General features: G+C 29.6%; 1 protein-coding gene across 1 annotated transcript in view; it reads right to left on the bottom strand.

Annotated features, from left to right (window-relative positions):
• The window catches only part of LOC123292996, a 177,640-nt gene that overhangs the window by 62,240 nt on the left and 94,925 nt on the right, over positions 1-20,475 (bottom strand). Inside the window, exon 5 of the mRNA XM_044873710.1 lies at positions 18,603-18,822. Within this exon, the coding sequence (XP_044729645.1) occupies positions 18,603-18,822 (220 nt within the window). The remainder of the gene's footprint in view (positions 1-18,602; positions 18,823-20,475) is intronic.

Genomic DNA, 20,475 nt, shown 5'->3' on the forward strand with positions numbered 1-20,475 from the left:
GCGTGTTCCAGAAGTAATGCACCCTCTTGTGGCATCAGTTAGAAAATAAAATTCTTAGAAGAAAAGTCTTCTCCCACTTTTTGATCTGATGATTTTTTTATTTTCGAAAAGTCCTCTCCCATATTTTGATCCAAAAATTTTTTAATGCTTATTTTGACACATTCACACACTTGCACATGTATGCATACGTACAAACCAGCGTGACGTTGAAGCTCTCGCGTCTCACTCTCGAAATATTTTTACTTTTTCCCCTCTATCCTCTGTAGTGCTGTAGCGCGCTTTTGATTGACTGTCTATTTTAATTAATAGCTAATTATTCGTGCATCAGATAAAAAATGCAGTTTTCGTCTTTGAATTTTGTTTTCTACCTGATGAAACAAGGGTATGCATTACTTTTTGTAAACCCTATATTGTTAATTCCGACTACTTCTTCTTGAACTTTTTCTAATTACACGGAAAAAATTGCAACTAATTGATTTCATCTGCGCTGATTTATTCATAAATAGACTTCTAACATCCAGAAAAGCAACGAAATTATTTTTTCATTGAGATAATTTTAAAACGACTGGAATCACATCCAAGACTTTTGGGCTTTTTAAACAAACTTAATTTCATATCTGCACTACTAACGCGAACATATTGAAGTCATTACCATCCAGATAATAAAGCTCATGTTCAATTTTACATTCTTTTCAGTGGCAGTTACATATTTGACGAATAAAACCTATCACCATCTCCCAGCCTATTTCTACATATCATGACTGTATACACAACGTGTGTTGATTATGCGAATTCAAGCGATGATTATTATAACATACATGAATTTTCGCCGAGATTGAAATTAAAAACGTTTGAAACACAATTTTCATATATGTATAGTAAGTAAGTATGTTCTATACTACCAGCTAGCAGACCCATAATAATATTCATTCCCATAAAGTATAACAAACGATTAAAGTATTTTCATTAAATGCAAAGACTTAAATTTATTAAGGCAATTTTCGTTGTGCTACAAAATCTACTACCTATGTTTTATAATGTGTATAACATAGAAAAACAATATCTTGGTACCGTATACACATACAGGATTATTCGATTTAGATAGTAATAGTGTCTACAGTTCACTGTGTAAAAAATAACTAACTTGAATGGCCCGCGATAGTGAATTTTGAATGGCATCACTTTGCAAATAGACATTAGTATTTCAAAGGTCTGTAAGGGGATTGATAACGTTCATTTGACAACGTGCACTCCCAAATTTAAGTTTTAGATATAAGTGACTTAAACATCGGTAATTTAATTATAAGCTTTTTTTCTTGATTTTTCACAGTAATTTTTTTATACCCTCTATAATTAAAATAGCAATACTAATTTTAGTCCCAAGTTTGTCACGTTTTTTTTACCCAAATTTTTATGTCATACTCAAGACGTAAAAATTGAGATTGAGTTCGTAAATGAGCAGCATAGGTCAATTGGGACTTGGGTTCGTACCAGGCTTCTTGTCAACCGTTAGAGATAGAACAAAAGTTTAAATGTAAAAAATGTTTAGTTTTTAAAAAAAAAGTCTTATTTTAAAAATTTTCTTCTTAAAGATCACGTTTACTTGTCAGGGTGCAAATTCGGACAAAATTTGGTGTTCATTTTCTCCAAAAATATGAAAATAAGGAGTTGAAAATTTGTAAACAGTTTCAACAAGTGATCTTGGGAAAGATTCTCGGAAAACACAAAAATTTCTAAAAAAATCATATCTGGGCCCCGTTCGCATACAGGATTATTCGAATTAGAAGCTCGATCGCTATCTTGGATGGCTCGCGATATTGAATTTAAAACGGCGTTACTTTGAAAACCATGTATTTTTTTCTAAATTAAACGTATATGCAAATTTTCAACTCAATTGCTATGGCCACTAGGTATTTGTCTAAGAAGGTTAATATTTGCCGTACGGGCAAAAAAGAGAAAAATAGAATAATAAAAGTTACATTTACAAATTACATTCACAAAAAACTGTTTTATCGAAGCACAAATTAAACAAACCTTTCAAAAGCAGAAAAAAAATGTTACGCCTGGCGGATGTTATTTTTATGCATCAAATAACAAAAAAGTGATGAAGCATTTTTTATTTCAATTTGACTTTTTGGCTGTTTGAAATATCATTTTTTTTTGGCACGTTGAGCCCTTTTTGGGTGAACAAAAATAATGGAACTTGTGTCATCACGTCTTTGTAAGGTGGAAACACCAATAAATAATATATTACATTACATATTACTACTCAAATGTATTTATTTGCCCACCATATTTGTCTAGAATTGTTACACCTTTTTGAATTAAATAGTATTGAGGTATTAATTATTATTATTCAGGTATTGTGAATAGGTATGTACTAGAGCTAAAAAGCCAGGCCATAGGTCATTTATTTCAAAGGCTTAAGTTTTCACTCACTGGCTATCTTCATTTATTTCTTCTTAGAAAACCAAAAAGTTGGGGTATGTTTTATTCAAACTGAGATCGTAAGCTATAAGAAAATCGTTTTGATGCAAATTTAATCACACAGTACAAATATACCTGATATGTGTTGTGTTGCTATTAACTTTACAATGTTTGCTTCACAAGTGACTGCTTGCTTGTTCACTGTTCATTTATTTCTAGCATTTAGAGAGATGTGCTTCCACTTCATACACATGGATACACGTGTTGACCTCTATATTAAGACTAACGCGTTATTTTTATGTTTTTGTGGAAGTTTCAAGAAATATATTGAATTTTCAATACCGCCCTAAGCTCAAAAATGAAGATACTTGAAGAAAGGGGTGGTCTAAAAAACCAAATGTGTTTTTCGAGTCTTCTATGGAAATATGTTAGTTTATTAAGTAAATATTAACAGCTTCTCCAAATGACAATTCAAAAAAAGAAAAATTTAAGAGATCGCACAAATATCTTTTTTTGGACGAAACTCGATTTTTGTTCTTATTGTTTTACTATTAAAAAAAATGAAAGCCCCGAATATATTTGACCGATATCTCTCCTAATATTTGTTTAAACAAGAAAATGATAATAACTTTTAAATCTACAAATTTCAAAGATAGGCAATTTAATTATCTACAAAAAAAATTATTACCATTTTTGGCTTAAAGTGCAAGGTTGCGTGGTTATAGGCCCTAACGATTTTTCTCAAATAGCGGCACTTCCCCCCTCCAAATTAGTAAGGATTTTGTGTATTTACTTTAAATACGTTAAAATAAACATATTTTTAGAAAAAAATAACTCCTGCCAATTAGTGCAAGAAAAAATTCTCAATTATCTGTAGCTGTAATGCAACATTAAACACGTTATAACGTCATAAATATCAATTTTAGAAAAAAAGTTTAAAGTAAATGTTTTTGGAAATTTGTAGATTTAAAAGTTTAGTGCTTATCATTTTCTTGTTTGACAAATATTAAAAGAAATATCAGTCAAATAGTCTATAAGTAAATCGTCATAGTTGCATAAGTCCTAAAAGGTTAGTGATATAAAAAAAAATTAGTTAACCAAAAAGGTAGGTAATTTAATTATCTACAATAAAGGTTTACCATTTTTGGTCTAACACGCACGGTAATGGAGATATAGTCTAAAACGATTTTCCTTAAAATGGAAGCATTTACATACAGTGCGTGATACTGAACCTATTTAAATAAAAATAAAACTCCTGTAATTTAATGCAGAAAAATATTCTCTGTAGTTTGAAGTATAATCCTAGTAGATATGTGAGTCAGTAAGTCAGCAATTTTTTTATACACAAATTAAATTTTCTAGTGTAGAAAAAAGAAATGCTTATATAGAGGTTGCGAGATATTTTCACTACTTTTTTCTTATAATAATTACATATATATGTAATAATACATTGGACGTTTTATACCAAAACGAAAATAGCTTACTTACTATAGGTAGTAACATGGGTTGTAGCAACGTATAGTAACGATGATCAAAATAATTTAATTTGTAATGTTTTATTAGCTTGATGTATTTATTATATACCCAGAAGAAGATATTAGAAGTAACAACTGATAAACTCACAGTGATAGTATCGAATTACGAAAGATAGAAATTTTAACTAATATTTTATAAGTTATTTATAGTGTTATCTAAATATTGAAGATTATTAGTAGAAATTTTTGCGTTTTAAAGATTTGAACAGAATGATTTTTTTATTAAATTTTAAGTTCGATCAGTCGTTAGTTACATATTGCTGATAAAAGTTTATAACAAATTTATAATTAATAAGTATAGGCCAATAGAATAACGCAAAAAGATATGGCTTACGTGTACTCATGGATGCAGGTATTCACATAATAAACCTGCCGAGTCCGCTCGCCCGAAACCTGGGGACTGGAGTTCTTAAGCAAATTTGGTTAAATTCGGAGAAAACGCTATTTTTCAAATGAATTTCTTTGTTTTCAATTATTTGTTTAAAAAAAATTTAAGCCCTTTATCTTGTAGCTGATACCTTAAAGAACAAAATTAGCTTTGAAACGTTTCCTTTCATTTAATAGTTTTTACACAATTTGCACTAGGTGTCTGAAATGATTGACTTTAAGCAGGCCGCAAGGTCTGAGTTTTTATCCGATCGCAATTTCAATGGCACGAATCGAAAGAACAAGTAGTCATTTTTATACCGTGTATATATGAAATATACATAGTATATTAAGTTTCGTCCCAAGTTTGTAACGCTTAAAAATATTGATGCTACGAAAAAAATTTTGGTATAAGTGTTCATAGAATCACCTATTTAATCCATTTCCGGTTGTCCGTCCGTCCGTCCGTCCGTCTGTGGACACGATAACTCAAAAACGAAAAAAGATATCGAACTGAAATTTTTACAGCGTACTCAGGACGTAAAAAGTGAGGTCAAGTTCGTAAATGAGCATCATAGGTCAATTGGGTCTTGGGTCCGTAGGGCGCATCTTGTAAACCGTTAGAGATAGAACAAAAGTTTAACTGTAAAAAATGTTCCTTATAAAAAAATAAAAAACTTTTGTTTGAAACATTTTTTTGTAAACATCACTGTTTACCCACGAGGGCGTTAAATAGGTGCAAATTTTATGGTATATATTAATATAAGAATATCAGTTGTGTGTGTGTGTTGTGTATTTAAAAGTGAATATCTTTTGTTATTTACGTGACGTCAAAAAAACAAACGATTGCGCATCAACACTGTCTATACGATTGCGCATCAACACTGTCTATACATGGTATTTCAACAATTAACTCAGTCAATTGTTTGTTTTCACTTGTTATTTAACAATTTTGTTGCCTATACCCACATTCAATATTATTTACAGTTACAACGGCTTAAAAAATAACAAAAACTCCCAACGAATTTTTAACTTTACGAGATGTGGTTTTAAAATATGCTTGGGAAATTAATTCACAATGATGCAATTTGCTCAAGGAATGGGATGATTAAAAGGAACATGATCTTCCCGTAAAATGGTACACATCGTTCTTACAGAATTTTTTTGAAGAAATGACCAATTTGAGTGTGGAGAATTGTTGAGCGGTAGTTATACGATTAATATCTAAAATGCAATGCTTTAAACTAACATTTGATGTTTGAGTTTCTAACATAGAAAACGGAAGAAACAACTGGTTTCGCACATAGAAAACCGTGTGATCCAATATCACGTTTTATTTCATAACATATAGCAAAGCTATCGATAAACAAAGCACATCAATTTCACGAAACAATAACATGTTGTTTACAATTGCGATGAACAAAAAGTGTATTTTACACAAAAATATTCAATTCGTCACTTTGTATGGATAAAGGATCTCATTGGGAACTTTTCCACACAAAAATGAGCTTATAACAACCATAGTTTGATAAATTTACTTGTTCCACGAAAATTACTAGTTCTAGAGATAAAAATAAAGGATATTGTTATTTGCAATAAAATAAAAGAATTCCTTTTTAAAAATTTTACCGATAATCGAAATGCGATAGGAAATTCGAAGTATTAGAATTGTCATCTCGTATGTCTACTCTGTATGGCCTATACGAATAATGCTTGTATCAGGTAATACGTGCGTTGTTACACGATATGTATATACCACAATAGTAATTCGATCTTCAATTACATCTCATTAGTGTTTGTGAATGAATGTATATTATTTAGTATATTAAATTACACTAATTATATCATAATCTATATTATTATTTTATAGCCTGAAGTATATTTATATTAATTCATACATTATTTCATTGCATCATTCGATCATAATACTATACCATAGTGCACATGTGAAATTATTTCATAAAGATAAAAAACCCTACAATCAAACCTCCAATATATTTGGCATGTTTGTTTTGATAGTTATCCGTATAAATTATCAATTGTATGAACATGACTACCAGTTATCCGTACACTTGACTATGCATTTTCAACTTTCAGAACTATAATAAAAACGCGTTATTAAAAATTTCTTTGATAGGGGTTTGCATTCTTTTTGTAATCTCTATATATTATAAATGCGAAAGTAAGGATGTTTGTTTGTTTGTTTGTTTGTTACGTTTTCACGCTAAAACTAGCGAATGGTTTTTAATCAAACTGTACAGCAATATAGCTCATACTTCAGAATAAGACATGAGCTATAATTTATAAAGATATATTTTAAAAAATTAAAAAAATAAAATTTAATCTGACATTTACCATTTTAAATTTTTACAGAAATCTGTAATTTTTGGTTCAAAATGACGATTATAGATGGAACAGATCTATAATCATAATTTTTAACCATAAATTAAAGTATTCTGTAAAAATTTTAAATTGTAAATGTCAAACCATTCATGGCCAACTTTTCTGATATACTCAATAAATTATGACTATTTTACATTTAACAAAATTGAATTCTGTGCACATCCAGAGAGGTGGAGGCTATAAAGCGGTGTTTTTTACTTTTAAGCCCAGTGAAACAGGCGGGTATCAGGCTAGTTTGAACATTAAATACAAGGCATATTACTCGCAGATAATGTACCATTATTTAGATGGAATTTTAAAACTGGTTAATTGATGACTTTCATAGGAAAATTTTTAGTAGGTTTTTGAACGCTTCGACACACGCCTTAAAATTTCTCCAATGCTTACATTTTCTTCGAATTGTTGCACAATGATGCAAATTGTTCGCTACCGCGGACGACTAAGTTGGTCCTAATCTTCCCGTAAAAGTCTTTACACAGTTGTTACAGAATTGTTATTTCTGTAGAACAAGTGAATAATTTGAATCTTGAGCGCTAGTTAAACGGTTCAAATCTTTAATTGACCGTTCCAAACTAACATTTGAGGTTTGAAACGAACGAAAGTATTCACAGCTCTTTAATTTACAGACATGCAAACATAGGAAGCAAAAATCATCCCACTTTAATAAATATGTGGAAGCGCAAAGAAAGGCATAAATGTACGCGCGGTTAATGTACTATACTTGCGTCTCCACCATTTCTGTACTTAATTGGTTGTATGTTGGAGGTAAACTCTGGAATTTTTAAAGTGACAAAACTCCGTTATCAGCTTGGATATATGAAAGAAGATATTTAACAGCCAATTTTTTTCTTAGCCAAAGTAACTACTAAACGTAATAATGGGAATGTTGAGATGGAGCTCACTCATACTCGCCTGGATGACCCGTTTGTCCTTTTGACCCAGGTAAAAAAGGCTTTTTTGCGATGGCGGAGAAGGCGAGGGGAAAACAGATGCGGCATCGACTTTGTGGTAAATCGCGAGGGTGTAGAACCTTCTTTACCACACTGCAGTAACTATTAATCGTTTAATTGTCAATTAAATTTTTATGGTTTGTGCACACAAAAACCAAAAAAGATATTTGTTAAATTTAATAGCAATAACGAAATGGTAATCGATAAATAAAACAAATAAAAATGGCATACGATGTATTTGTTTTGATAATAAATATAATATTTTAACAAGTTAGTGATGGGAAAAACAACTTTTTGTAGGTGTGTTTTATGCAAATAGGTCAGAGACTATATTGGTGTTGATGATTATTATCTATTTTTAATTAATTTCACAGAGACAAATAATTAACATTAAAAATTTTCTAAATCGAATATTAAAATACAAAAAATATAAAATCATCACATGTGATCAAATTAATAACGTGATAGTTTTTAGTGAACTTTATCAATTGTATGTTTTTATCTAATTTTAAGGGATCAATACTGATTATGATAAAGTAGGTAACCTTTGTTTTTTAACAGATTTACTTCCTCGAATTTTTTGGTAGTACATCAAAATACTGAATAAATTATATATATGCATGCCACTATTTTTTCACAGAGAAACAGGAAATAGAACGAAAACAAAAAAAAGAGAAATTGATTCCCGTTAAAGTAATTTTCTGGTAGGGGAAACATTTATTCAAGATTTCATTTGATTATGAATTTCGTTTTTCGAGGTGAAATTGAAAACTTGAGAGTAATGGAACTTTTCAAAATTCTACATTGAAATAAAACCACGAAAAGACTAAGCATTTCTGAAAAAAATGACTCAAGTAATACAGATTTCACTGAGTGGTTAAATCAAATTCAAAGATCCGTGGAACGAAATATCTTGTGACAACCTTGAATTGGATTTTGTCTTGCAGAAGATTGTTTAGAATCAGCTTCTGATGATAGCTAATAAGAGATAGAGGAAAATTTAAGTTCGAAAGTTCAACGGGAAATATTTTTTTAATAAGCCCACTAAATTTGACAGAAATTAAGTGTACAAATCTATATTTTCATATCTTTTTGCTATTTTATTTTATTTATTTATTTATTTGTTTGTTAAAGACCCATTTGGGCTAACAAAAGCAATGCTAACAATTCGATATTGCCCACTTTAGAAGGTAATATAATAGAACAGAAGGTAATAACAAACAGATGTTTTCAACAAAAGATGTTATCTATTTTACTAAGAAAATTTTTTTAACTAAGAACTTTCGCATGTCTCTTAGTCGTTATCAATTGATTTCGAATCACTTTTTGTCTACGTGAAAGTCAATCTCCAGAATATGTCGCTTTAGAAATAGAACATGTTTTAATTGGATCATTTTCTCTAAGAGTTAGGGGAAAATTAAAGTTTAAAAGTTCAACAGGAAATATTTTTTATAGGCCTTTAAATTTGGCAGAAACTAAGAGTAGAAAACTATAGGTTTATGCGATTTTGCTTGTAATCAATTCGATTTATGCTGACTTCAGAAGGTTAACAAACAAATATTTTCAACAAAAATTGTCATCTATTTTACAAACAAAAATTTTTTAATTAACTAAAAATTATTTATTATTAAAATTTTTTTTGTCTACGAGAAATTCAATATCTCTAGAAGAAGTTTTACAAGTACAATCATTTTCTTCAAAAACGTTTTATTGAAAATGTATCCAGCTAGTTCGTCTGAAATAACAAGCCCTATATACTTTAACTTTGCTCAATTATTCTAAACTATACGAAGAAACTATCATGGTTTAACGCTTTCACTCAAAGATTAAATTTTAGAACTTAATTTGTTCGTTCTTATGTAAATAACGAATACAGTATTGAATACAGTAAAGGCAAATCTTAAGTAATACAATAAATATTCAATTTGAATATTAATTTTAATAGATTTCCGAAACTGAAAATATTGAAAAGCATCTATAAAACAATAAAATAAAATAACAAAATTTTTCTAACCTACTCCAAGCAATATTTACTAGTCTTGAACATTATAAAGTATATATTATACACGCAAATATAATACTTCTTCTATATGTAAGATATATTAGAAATAGAGCCAACAGCTGTCATGACGATATCTCTTTTTTGTCATATGTATGTGTACACTACCATGCAGGGTAATGTATAGTACCTTCGGTTGAAATTTACTTTGAATCAATGTCCAGTCTTTCGGCAGATATTTCTTTCAATGAAAACAACTGTATGAAGACAAAGTTTACCTACCAGAAAGCAAACAACCGAGATAATTATTTGTTATGTATGTACATTTGTTTTTAAGTTAAATAGATATAATGTTTTTTTGTGTTTCACTTCTAGAATGAAAGCTAAATTTTTTAACTTTTCTTACATATCGAGAAAGAAAAACCGTCATGATAATAAATAGTAACATAATAGTTTAGAATGTTTTTACATTTTTTGAAAAAGGCTATCATACACAGGTCTGAGTAGTTTTTAACCCCCGAATTAAAAAAGGGATGTTATAAGTTTGACCGCTATGTATGTGTCTGTGTGTTTGTCTGTCTGAGGCATCCCAGCGGATGAACTGATTTTAATATTGGATTCATATGAAAGGTTATTTAACGAAGAGTGTTCAAGTGCGAGCTTATGTTTCCGTACCCGAAAAAACTAAAAAATTGGCGATGATCTTCAAAATCGATTCAGTTTGGAAAAGGCATGACATATAATTTTAACATATAAGTAATTACTATGGAAATGAATGGTCAAATAAACCTGGTTCAATTCATTTCGAAAAGTGAAATAATTATAATTAAAAATGATAGCTCTCTAAGTATCCTTTCCATCGCATTTGATGTCCTTGATCATCACTTTGATATTGATTTAAGAAAGAGTATTTAAAATGTTTATCTGTGCGCTTGTGTGTCTTTTTCAGTGGCATCGTATCTCCTGAACGGTTGAACTGACTTGATTGAGAACATTTTTAAATCCCGAACTAAAAAAAAGTGGTGTTATAAGTTTGACCGGTATGTGTGTGTCTGTCTGTGGCATCGTAGCGCCTAAACGGATGAACCGATTTTAATTTTTTTGCTTTCGTTTGAAAGGTTATTTAACGGAGAGTGTTCTTAGCTATGTTTGAAGCGAATATCGAGAGGGAAAGGTTACTTAATGAAGAGTGTTCCACCAACATTATACTATGCTGTCTCTTAGACTAAATTGTAAGAATTACAGTACAAAGAGAGAAGTTAGACGTCCAATAAGTGGGATCGATTCTAAGTACATTAAGGTTTCTTTTACTGTGTATTACAAAAATTTCTTAGTTAGTAGCACACGATTAAACTTTACAACTGTTTATTGTTATATAAAAAAAAGACTGGGAAACATATAAATCTAAATTTTTATCCTTGGTACAACACTCTCTACTACTACATAATATATAATATTGTATATATAAAATGTGGGGAAATTGTGAGGTTAGAGGCATGGTTGGACTGTCATGTCATCGTGGAAACTGACGGGTAACAACAAAACTAGCGATATTTGATGCCAACTCAACCATATTTTATTATTCCTAGTGCATTTATCTTTTCGTCTCGACTACAACTAGTAAAGTTATATTGAAACAGTACTATTTTATCTACTTGTGTGTAATATTATAGATTTCTATATTACCTTCATATAGGAGCTACCTTTTATAAAGATGACATCACATGGATTTATGATATTTTGATTTGAAAAATAACATGTATGGTTCGAAATCATTAAAAACCTTACATTGAATAATCAAAAAATTACGAACCATCGAAAATTATACGAAAAAAGTGAAAACAAACAATTGACTTTGTTAAATGTTATAATACCCTGTATAGAGCGTATTCAGTGCTTGCAATATTTGTAATAAATTAGAACAGCTTAAAAAACTAACATAATTATGGCGACCCTTCTAGAATTTTTTTCGTTTTTCGGGAATGGTTTATAAGACCACTAGTTGAGGCTAAATGCAAATTTTAGCTCCTAATGTTTCATAGTTTTGGAAAAAATAAACAGCAAAATTTTCTTCCGAATTTGTACCTTTATGGGTAAACAATGTTACAAAAAATGTTTAAAACAAAAGTTGTGTAACTTTTTATAAGGAACATTTTAACTTATAAATTTTTATTGTATCTGCAAAGCCCCATTAACCTATGATGTTAATTTACGGACTCAAACAGAATATACAAACAAAATCATAAAATATAACAGTAGTAGATGCGTAAAAGTATGTTGTACATCATTAACATCTGGGAATAACATAACAGTTCGTTCAATCCTCAGTCCTCATTTCAATTCTATTGTTTGAAAAATTTTGTTCATTTTCTTCACTTGTAGCTAACCATGAACTAGACGATATTATTTGCTTAAATTTTGGTTATTATAAAATTACATTTTCGCCAATATTCAGCAAAAAACTGTCAAAATTACAAACTATAGCTATATCTAAGCCGTACCCCGTTAATATTATATCGAATCTAAGAACTGCAAACTGAACTGAAAGGTTTTGGACCCAAATTCGGTAGAATTACTGGTTTTCTTTTGCGTGTACTTATTGACCTGTATACAAATCTCAGTGTTAAATCAATAATAACAAAAATTTTTTCAAAAACATTAATTAAATCGACTATGCTTATAACAAATTTAGGAAAACCCCTTTGAAATCTTGTGTGGTAAGTATAAAAATATCATGTGAAAGAAGTTCAAACTCTTAACAATTTTTTCATGCAGATATTTAAAAAAAAATATATTTGTATAATTTCATTATTATCATCGGCAATGAATTAAAAAAAAAAATTAAGTTCAGATTTATGCTTTATAAATGTATATAAATTATACAAATCTATATATGGGTATAAAGTATTATAAAAAGGAAGAACCAATCGTTTCTCGTTAAAAAAAAAATTCTACCAAAAAAATAAATAAAATAAAATTGTATATAAAAACATCATACGATTTAGACCGAGCGATTTAAACAGAAATAATGTATTAGCAAAATACAATTTACCCGTTTAATACTCAAAAAACAGATCATTCTACATACGGAGTACAAAGTTTTATGCGATGGTAGGTATTCCATAACGAATAGAGCTCAATAGCAAATGAAATAGCTATTGTTTGTAACTCAGCTTTTATTCAGATATAGCAATGAGAGATCAATTGATATAAGAACGTTATTTTGAACAAAATAACAATCACTTTTGTTACGAAATCTTTTACCATAAACTTAATATACCAGCAAAAATTTAAAATTTAAGGCCATAAACTTGCTTTTTCAATCGATTTTCACAGAATTAATTATGCTTACGGAAAAGCGTTTCAAACAAAACTAGTTTCTTACATTAATTAAGTGAACTATCTGCTTTGAGTAACATCCATACTTCCACTCCTCATATCCCTTTGCGTAGGTGTTAAAGTTTTGTAATGTACACGCCATGCTTTTTTATTTGATACTCCACTTGGATATATTTGAAAATTTTCGATCAATCATTCCCAATCTCTCGCTTCTTTTTTCCACCCCCCGAAGGCTTAAAATAAACCAAAACAATAGTCGAAGCTGGTTGTATATCTTCTCAATATTTGATCTTAATCGATGCACAACTTTTTTTGAAGCAACTTTTTGAAACACATCGCTTTTAATCTCTATTTCTACCCCTCACTCTACTATATTATACATGTATTATGTATATAACCTTCCTATTGAATCACTTTATCAAATATACAACCGCATAAAAATTCATTGCGTAGTTTTAAAGATCTAAGCATACGACAGGTACAGACAGCGAGAAGCTACATCTCATAATAATAAAATAGGGCAAATAAAAGGTAGCCAGAAAGTTATGTTGACTTTCTTTTATTAGGAATTATCTTTATCTTTTTCTTATTTTGAGTATCCAAAAGAACAGTCCGTATTTCATTAATTTTGCTAAAATCGCTCGGTCTATATGTATTTTTGTATGGAAAAAATGTGAAGCAAGCTTTATTTATCTAACTATATATAAAGGAAAATATATATAAGCTATGTGTATATGTCCATTCAGTGTTACTAAGCTATTGAGGCAGCTATTCGTGCAAAACAAATCACTCTCCTAGAGTTAGAAACCAACTACCACCATCAACCCTCCACCCAATGGGCAATTGTATGAGTATTCTGCATACAGATAAATACACCCATATATACCATATATATGTATGTTTACACTATGGAAGCTACTGTGTGTCATAAAATTTCGAATAACAAAATGATTGCACGGATAAAATACTAGTGAAATGATTGAATCGATATAATAAATAGCCGCCGATAAAATATAGTCAACTATCACGATTCAAAAATCCTCAACTCAACTTTATTCGATCGAAAGTTGTATGTGATTTAACAAGGGTTACTTGTATGTGGCCAGGGTTATTTTGGGTTGAGCTACATCTTACATTTACTGCTTTATTAAAAAGAAGAAGCTGAGACAAAGATAACGAACTTTGTAAAAGATATTGGGTTTTGTGTGATAATTACGGTAGCATAATGAACCACAGATCTCTGATATAAAGGTTCGTGTTTTAGGATAATAATAATCCAACCTATACTTTGCCTGGAGTGCAAACATTACCAGTAAAATGAAATATTTCGTACTTGCTCAAACCCCTCCAGAACCCAGTTCACAAATATTTATTGCACATATCTCGATATTTTGTTATTTAGTGTCAAAAACTATTTTGAATCAGATTTTTACACCCATTGTAGTATTCTGTATATTGAAAAAAATAGTTTTGCTAGAATCTTGTTACTTAATTTTGAACAAAACATTGTTTTTTTTTTCGAACATTTGAACCCGAAACTGAATACTTTCATTATAGTACACTTTATTTTATCTATTATTATTGAAAACTGTTAAAAATAATACGTCTAGACTGACCATAGATTTGTAAATATAATTTGAATTCTTTGTAATTGTAGCTAAAGCTATATAATGTTTAATATCAAACTGCAGCTTCAAATCTGAAAGAATATAGCTAAATAATTAGTTTCTTCAATTTTATGCTTGTCTAAATTGATTAAAAAGTGAAGAAGTTATATAAGCATTCAAATATTGTTACCCGTCTCCTTTTAGCAAAACAAAGTTTTATATGTATTTTATTTGTATAGGTATCTATCTATGGTTTTATCAAACAATGACGTCACTAACCTTTATTTTCCTCTTTGTTTAATTACGAATTTTAAACGTACTTTTAAAGATTTATGCGTATATATTTTGCGTACTTCTAAACATTTTCAAAAACCAACTTCACTTTTCTGCCCGTGCAGTGTAAATTCTTTACCTGAAGTGATAAAAAATTTTAGTCAACATTTCTAGTGTCTAATTATGCTTCTATATTTCCAAAATACATTTAGATAACTTGGATATCTTTTGTAAACGAAAAAGTTACGGTATAAGCATAATAAGGCCCTATAAGAACTCCTAGAGATGTGTGTATCAGAAGAAAAATTTACAAACTCCAACATCGAAACTTCAAGAGTAAAGCTGTAGAAAAAAACAGTCGATTACCTCAAAATTTGTGAAGTCCAAATCGTAGACTTGTCAGTTTTGTAAAACACTGAATTTCCCAAATACAATAAATGAATCCAATATGTTTTTTTAACAAAGGGTGATGCAATTCCAGTTTCTTATGTTTGATATTTTGTAAATTAGAATACTGTGAATACTTTCACTTGTTTCAATCAAAAAATGTGAGTTTAAAACATCCCCTTTACGATATGAATCATTTAATTAGCGCTCATTCTTAAAGTGTTCACTTCTTCCACAGAAAAAAAGCATTCTGTAAGAACTGTTTATATACTTTTACGTGAACATTATGCCAAATTTAATCGTCGCCGAGAGCAAACAATTAGCATCATTGTGTAAAAGTTCGAGAAAACCCTAAGCATTCGAAATAGAGTAACGCATGTGTATCACGGTAAAAATGGCGTTCGGTTAAAAATACGCCATTAAATATCTTTTTGTGGAGTAAATTTCATTTTCTAAAGAGATGTGTTAATATCAAAACACTACAACGGTTGGAGCACCTTAACGTTCCAGAGCAGCCATTTGTGTTATTAAATAAAGATGACATCCGATTAATAAAAATATAACTTAAAAAATTTTACATTTTGTGTGATTTAGATTTCTCAATTTGTATCACCCTTTACTTTGGTAGAATTTACAATGAATGAATGGTATATTCACATCCCCAGCAATATACAATCGTTTCTCCAAATGGGTCAGAGGCATAAATTCACCAGATGTGAAGCAGGGAGGGGTTTAATATATACATTTAGGAAAATATACAAGGAGCGAGGTTATGTCCGGAGATAATCCGATTAACACAGTGGTTCATGTCGACAATCACAACAATAGATTTATTGATTTTGATTTTTGTAACGAGATTAAAAATAATAATAATAATAAACTTAGAATAAAATTTAAACATATAACAGAACCCCAAAAACACGTTCAAAGGATTTCCTAATTTTTTTGTTTTTTTATTCTTATGTGTGCAAAATATATATCACAAAATTTTTTTCAATGATTATGTACATTTTTCATATACTCGTTTCTTATTATTTATTTCAATCAAAACGAAATTTTAAGGCTAAACTGTTTGATTTCAAGAAAATTTTGTTTTTAGGATAGATAGAGGCTTTTAAGTTGTCCATTTTAATATTAATTTCGTAATGTCCATGGTGTCCGGAAAAACGAAAATGATCAAAGTTATATTTTTTTTATTGCCCCACTCTATATATTGTTTAATTTTGAAATTCATGGGTTTCGAAATATTCTGTATTTTCTTGTTCTTTGTCGCAATTGAGATAATTGAATAACACACACTGGTTATCCCAAGACTTTGACTAAAGTATTAAAAGTTTTAAACGCTAAAACTTTAAAAAGCCCACCTAGTATTTTATGTCAATGGCAAATATAAAATGTAATTCTTTATTAAATATCATCAAATTTGTTATAGCTAACTGTTTATATTTTCATGGACATTTTCAGAATTCAAACTTATTTTAACAAATTTACTATGCGTAAAACCCTTTATGGATGATTTAATTGATTAGTAGACTCTAAGGTAAATTTGGCTCAAAAAACTAAAATTATTAGCATTTAAAAATTTATGCGTTAAAACTGCTACTACATTTTCAGAAAATATTGATTATTTCGAAAATCGTGAATTTAAAGTGAGATAAACCTTAATGAAACTCACTTTTAGTTTGAACCTAATATAGACTGTTTTGGTATAAGAAAAAAAAACAAATTTTGATACTTTTCCAGGCATCCTGTACATTTTTAAAATGTACAGCCTATAAGTCACCACCTAGATAGAAATTCAACATTTGTTGGTTTTAAAAAATCATGGATATTTTTCACATTAGTAGTAAAAGTTCAAATGAGTACTATAAACTCTTTCATAGAGTTTCCTCACTTTTTGTTTTTTATCTTCTGAAACGGCTTAGGAGAAATTAACTATCAAAGTTAATTTTTTATCAAGAAAAGGGCACATTTCTCATAAACCGTAGGGCGAATCATTCATTCACAATTCATTTTCATTTCATTTCTTCAAGTTATATACGTCTTTTGTGAAATATTCCTATCGATTCTCTGAATGGTTTAAGAAAAATTAACTATCATTGAGTCAATGTTTTTACCAAAAGAAGTTTTTCATTTCAACGCACAGCTCAGTATTTGGTATGATTTTAAAGCCTAAAACTGGAAGACTATTGATACAAATTTTTTTTATAAATGGAAAAACATTTTAAAAGCACTTATTGACTAAAAAACCAACATTTATTTCAACTTCTTCATATACCACCATGTAAAAAGGGCTATTTATAATAATTATTTTCTCGTAAATCGTACAGAGAATCGACTTCAAATTTATGGTAACACTTTCGTGTTGGTATCGAAACATCTTAAAATATGTTACCGAAAAATTCAGTTTTTGTTTGATTGTGCATAATAATTTTTTCGCTAGTCTTTATCAGTAGAGTCGCAAAGAAACAAAGTTCCATTTTCTTTTCAGGTAATTTACTCGTACGTTATGGTCAAGCACCTACGCAAAAACATGATCTTATTTTCGCATCCTATTTGAGACAACAGTATATAATACTAAGAATTTGTATCTATGCATTAACTAAATACACATACACCTGCAAATATTTATACAAATCGGGTCAGATCTATTGTTTTGATACAAAAGAATCCGTCATAGTTGTCAATGTTTCTATACATTATTTTTGAAGAAAAAAAAACTGGGTTAACAAGTTCAATTTGGTGAAATATAGAAATAATGGTCGTAAAAATACGGGTTATAGCTCGTTGGATTCAGAATCATGCCTAGAATATTGTGCCAGAGGCATTTTTCAGCACAAAAATAGTAAAAGTTATAAACAAAAAAGTAGTTCGTTTTTCGCCAATATTTCATAAAATAATAATAAGAAATTCTAAAAAACAATAATAAGGTATTGAATATTTATTTAAAAAAAAAAATTATGGTGTATTCTAAACACTCTTGGAATTTACTTTAAAGTTAGTTTTTCAATAAGTTAAGAAATTGTTTATTCCGAAAATTTTCTGGAATTTTCATTTTCATTGTAAACTAAAAAAAATCTTTAAATAATTGACGTAAAACTTTTAAGCTACGTGGAGCCTTTCATATATATATTTTTACCACGATCACGTCAAAAGACTCGCCAAAAATGCATGATTTTTCATTTTTTGTATGCCTAGTAGCACGTTATGAATTTTTCATATTCATTAAAAGCAAACATTGAGATAAAATATTATAACAAAAGAATGAATGGTATTTTATTAGAAACATATTTGTATAAATTTATATTAAACTTACCTGTACTTCTAATTCAAAGCCAGGAAGATATGACAATGGCACCGGATGAAATGGATTGTCATAGGGTGATGTGTGAAACTCCAATAACATGTCCGGTCCACTGCTTACAATGTCTGGTACAGAATCACCACCGCATAGGCGTACCAGCACAGGGTCATCACTGTTTGGACCATCATAAAATGTTAGATAATCTTGTACAACATTACATTGATCCCAAACTCTGTAAACAAAAGATATTCATGTTATGTATATGTATATAAAGAGATTTGTATCTAATTTTATTCTATCCTATATTTATTGTAAAGAGAGGGATATTTTCTGTTATGTATATATGTTTGACTTTCAATCTTGTAGACAGATAAAATTCATTCTGGGTTTATTATATTTTTTTAAAATGATATATCCAAATTAATACCACAGTTGAATATGATTTTTTTTGGTGAGATTAAAAGGACAATTATATTAAGCTAGCTTGACATAAAAACGATTCGCTGGGCTCAAAAGTAATCAAAACCACGTTGTAGCCTTCACTTCCCTTCCTATCACTTATCTTACCCTTCTATAACACACGAAACAGGGATTGGGGTTGTTTTAGAGAGATGGAAGTTTGAATTCATTAAGTATATCAAAACAGATGGCCCTGAATTGTACCCCGTTCACCATTTTTACAGAAATCCTTAATTTATCGACTTCACTACATAGTATAACCATCGACTTCACTACATAGTATAAAACAAAGTCGCTTTCTCTGTCCCTATGTCCCTTTGTATGCTTAAATCTTTGAAACTACGCAACGGATTTTGATGCGGGTTTTTTAATAGATAGAGTGATTCAAGAGGAAGGTTTATATGTATAATAACATCCATTAAATAGTGGATGGTGACATTTTAGTGGACATTAAATAGTGTAAAAAGTAAATAAGTAAAAATGTAGTGTATGAATTTAGATATTCCAAAGATAGCAGGAAATCTTCATGGTATAGGGAAAGGGGGATTGTTTTACTCCAAATTTAACGCGTGCGGGCCACGGGCAGTAATGAATAAATCAAAACTACTGGATCGATTTTAATCACATAGGCTATATATTTCATACCGTTGCGAAGCCAGAGCGGGCCGCTATGTTTTTATATACAACGTTCACAGTTTTTCTGTAGTGTATTTAGTATCAGCATTGCACCCGTGCGAAGCCGGGGCGGGTCGCTAGTAATTTATACACTATGTGGCGTCACATTAAATTTAATATGGCGCCCGCTAGATGACATAAAGTTATAATCGAAACACAAATTTAGAATTAATGATAGCGTGTTAGGTATCAAATGAAAGGACTTAATTGGCACTTTTCCGAAATTTATATATATTGTATAAAAAAAAATATTTTCTTGTTTTCATACTTTCAAAAGCGTGATTCTATAGTCGTCGAGGTTTTAGTTTTTGAACTTCATTTGATAAACATAACTGACAAAGCTATCCTAAATCAAGTGAAGGTAAAAACTGAGCTTGAGATGCGGTTTTTTCAAACCATTGCTTGTATGTTGTAGACATGAAACCATATGATGAATACATTTAACATTTTGTTGTACAATAATTTCTGATAACTTTTAAAGTTTATGTACGTTTTCTAGCTGCCATTTGTAAAGTACGAAAGTAAAATTTATAAAGTTGATTTTTAACGTCTTTTACATCTGTTCCAAGTGAATGAGGTCGTATATGAAATGAAATATATGGTGGACTATTTTAAAAAGGTCTATATTAAATATTGAAATACAAAACTTATGTATGTAAATTTGAAACTTATTTTATGTATAACCTCATAAATGGAAAAGATTTTTGTATCTGGCGTATATATATATTTAAATTTTATTTCTATTTATAGA

Source organism: Chrysoperla carnea, chromosome 2 (genome assembly GCF_905475395.1).
Source record: "Chrysoperla carnea chromosome 2, inChrCarn1.1, whole genome shotgun sequence".
NCBI classification, from domain to species: domain Eukaryota; kingdom Metazoa; phylum Arthropoda; class Insecta; order Neuroptera; family Chrysopidae; genus Chrysoperla; species Chrysoperla carnea.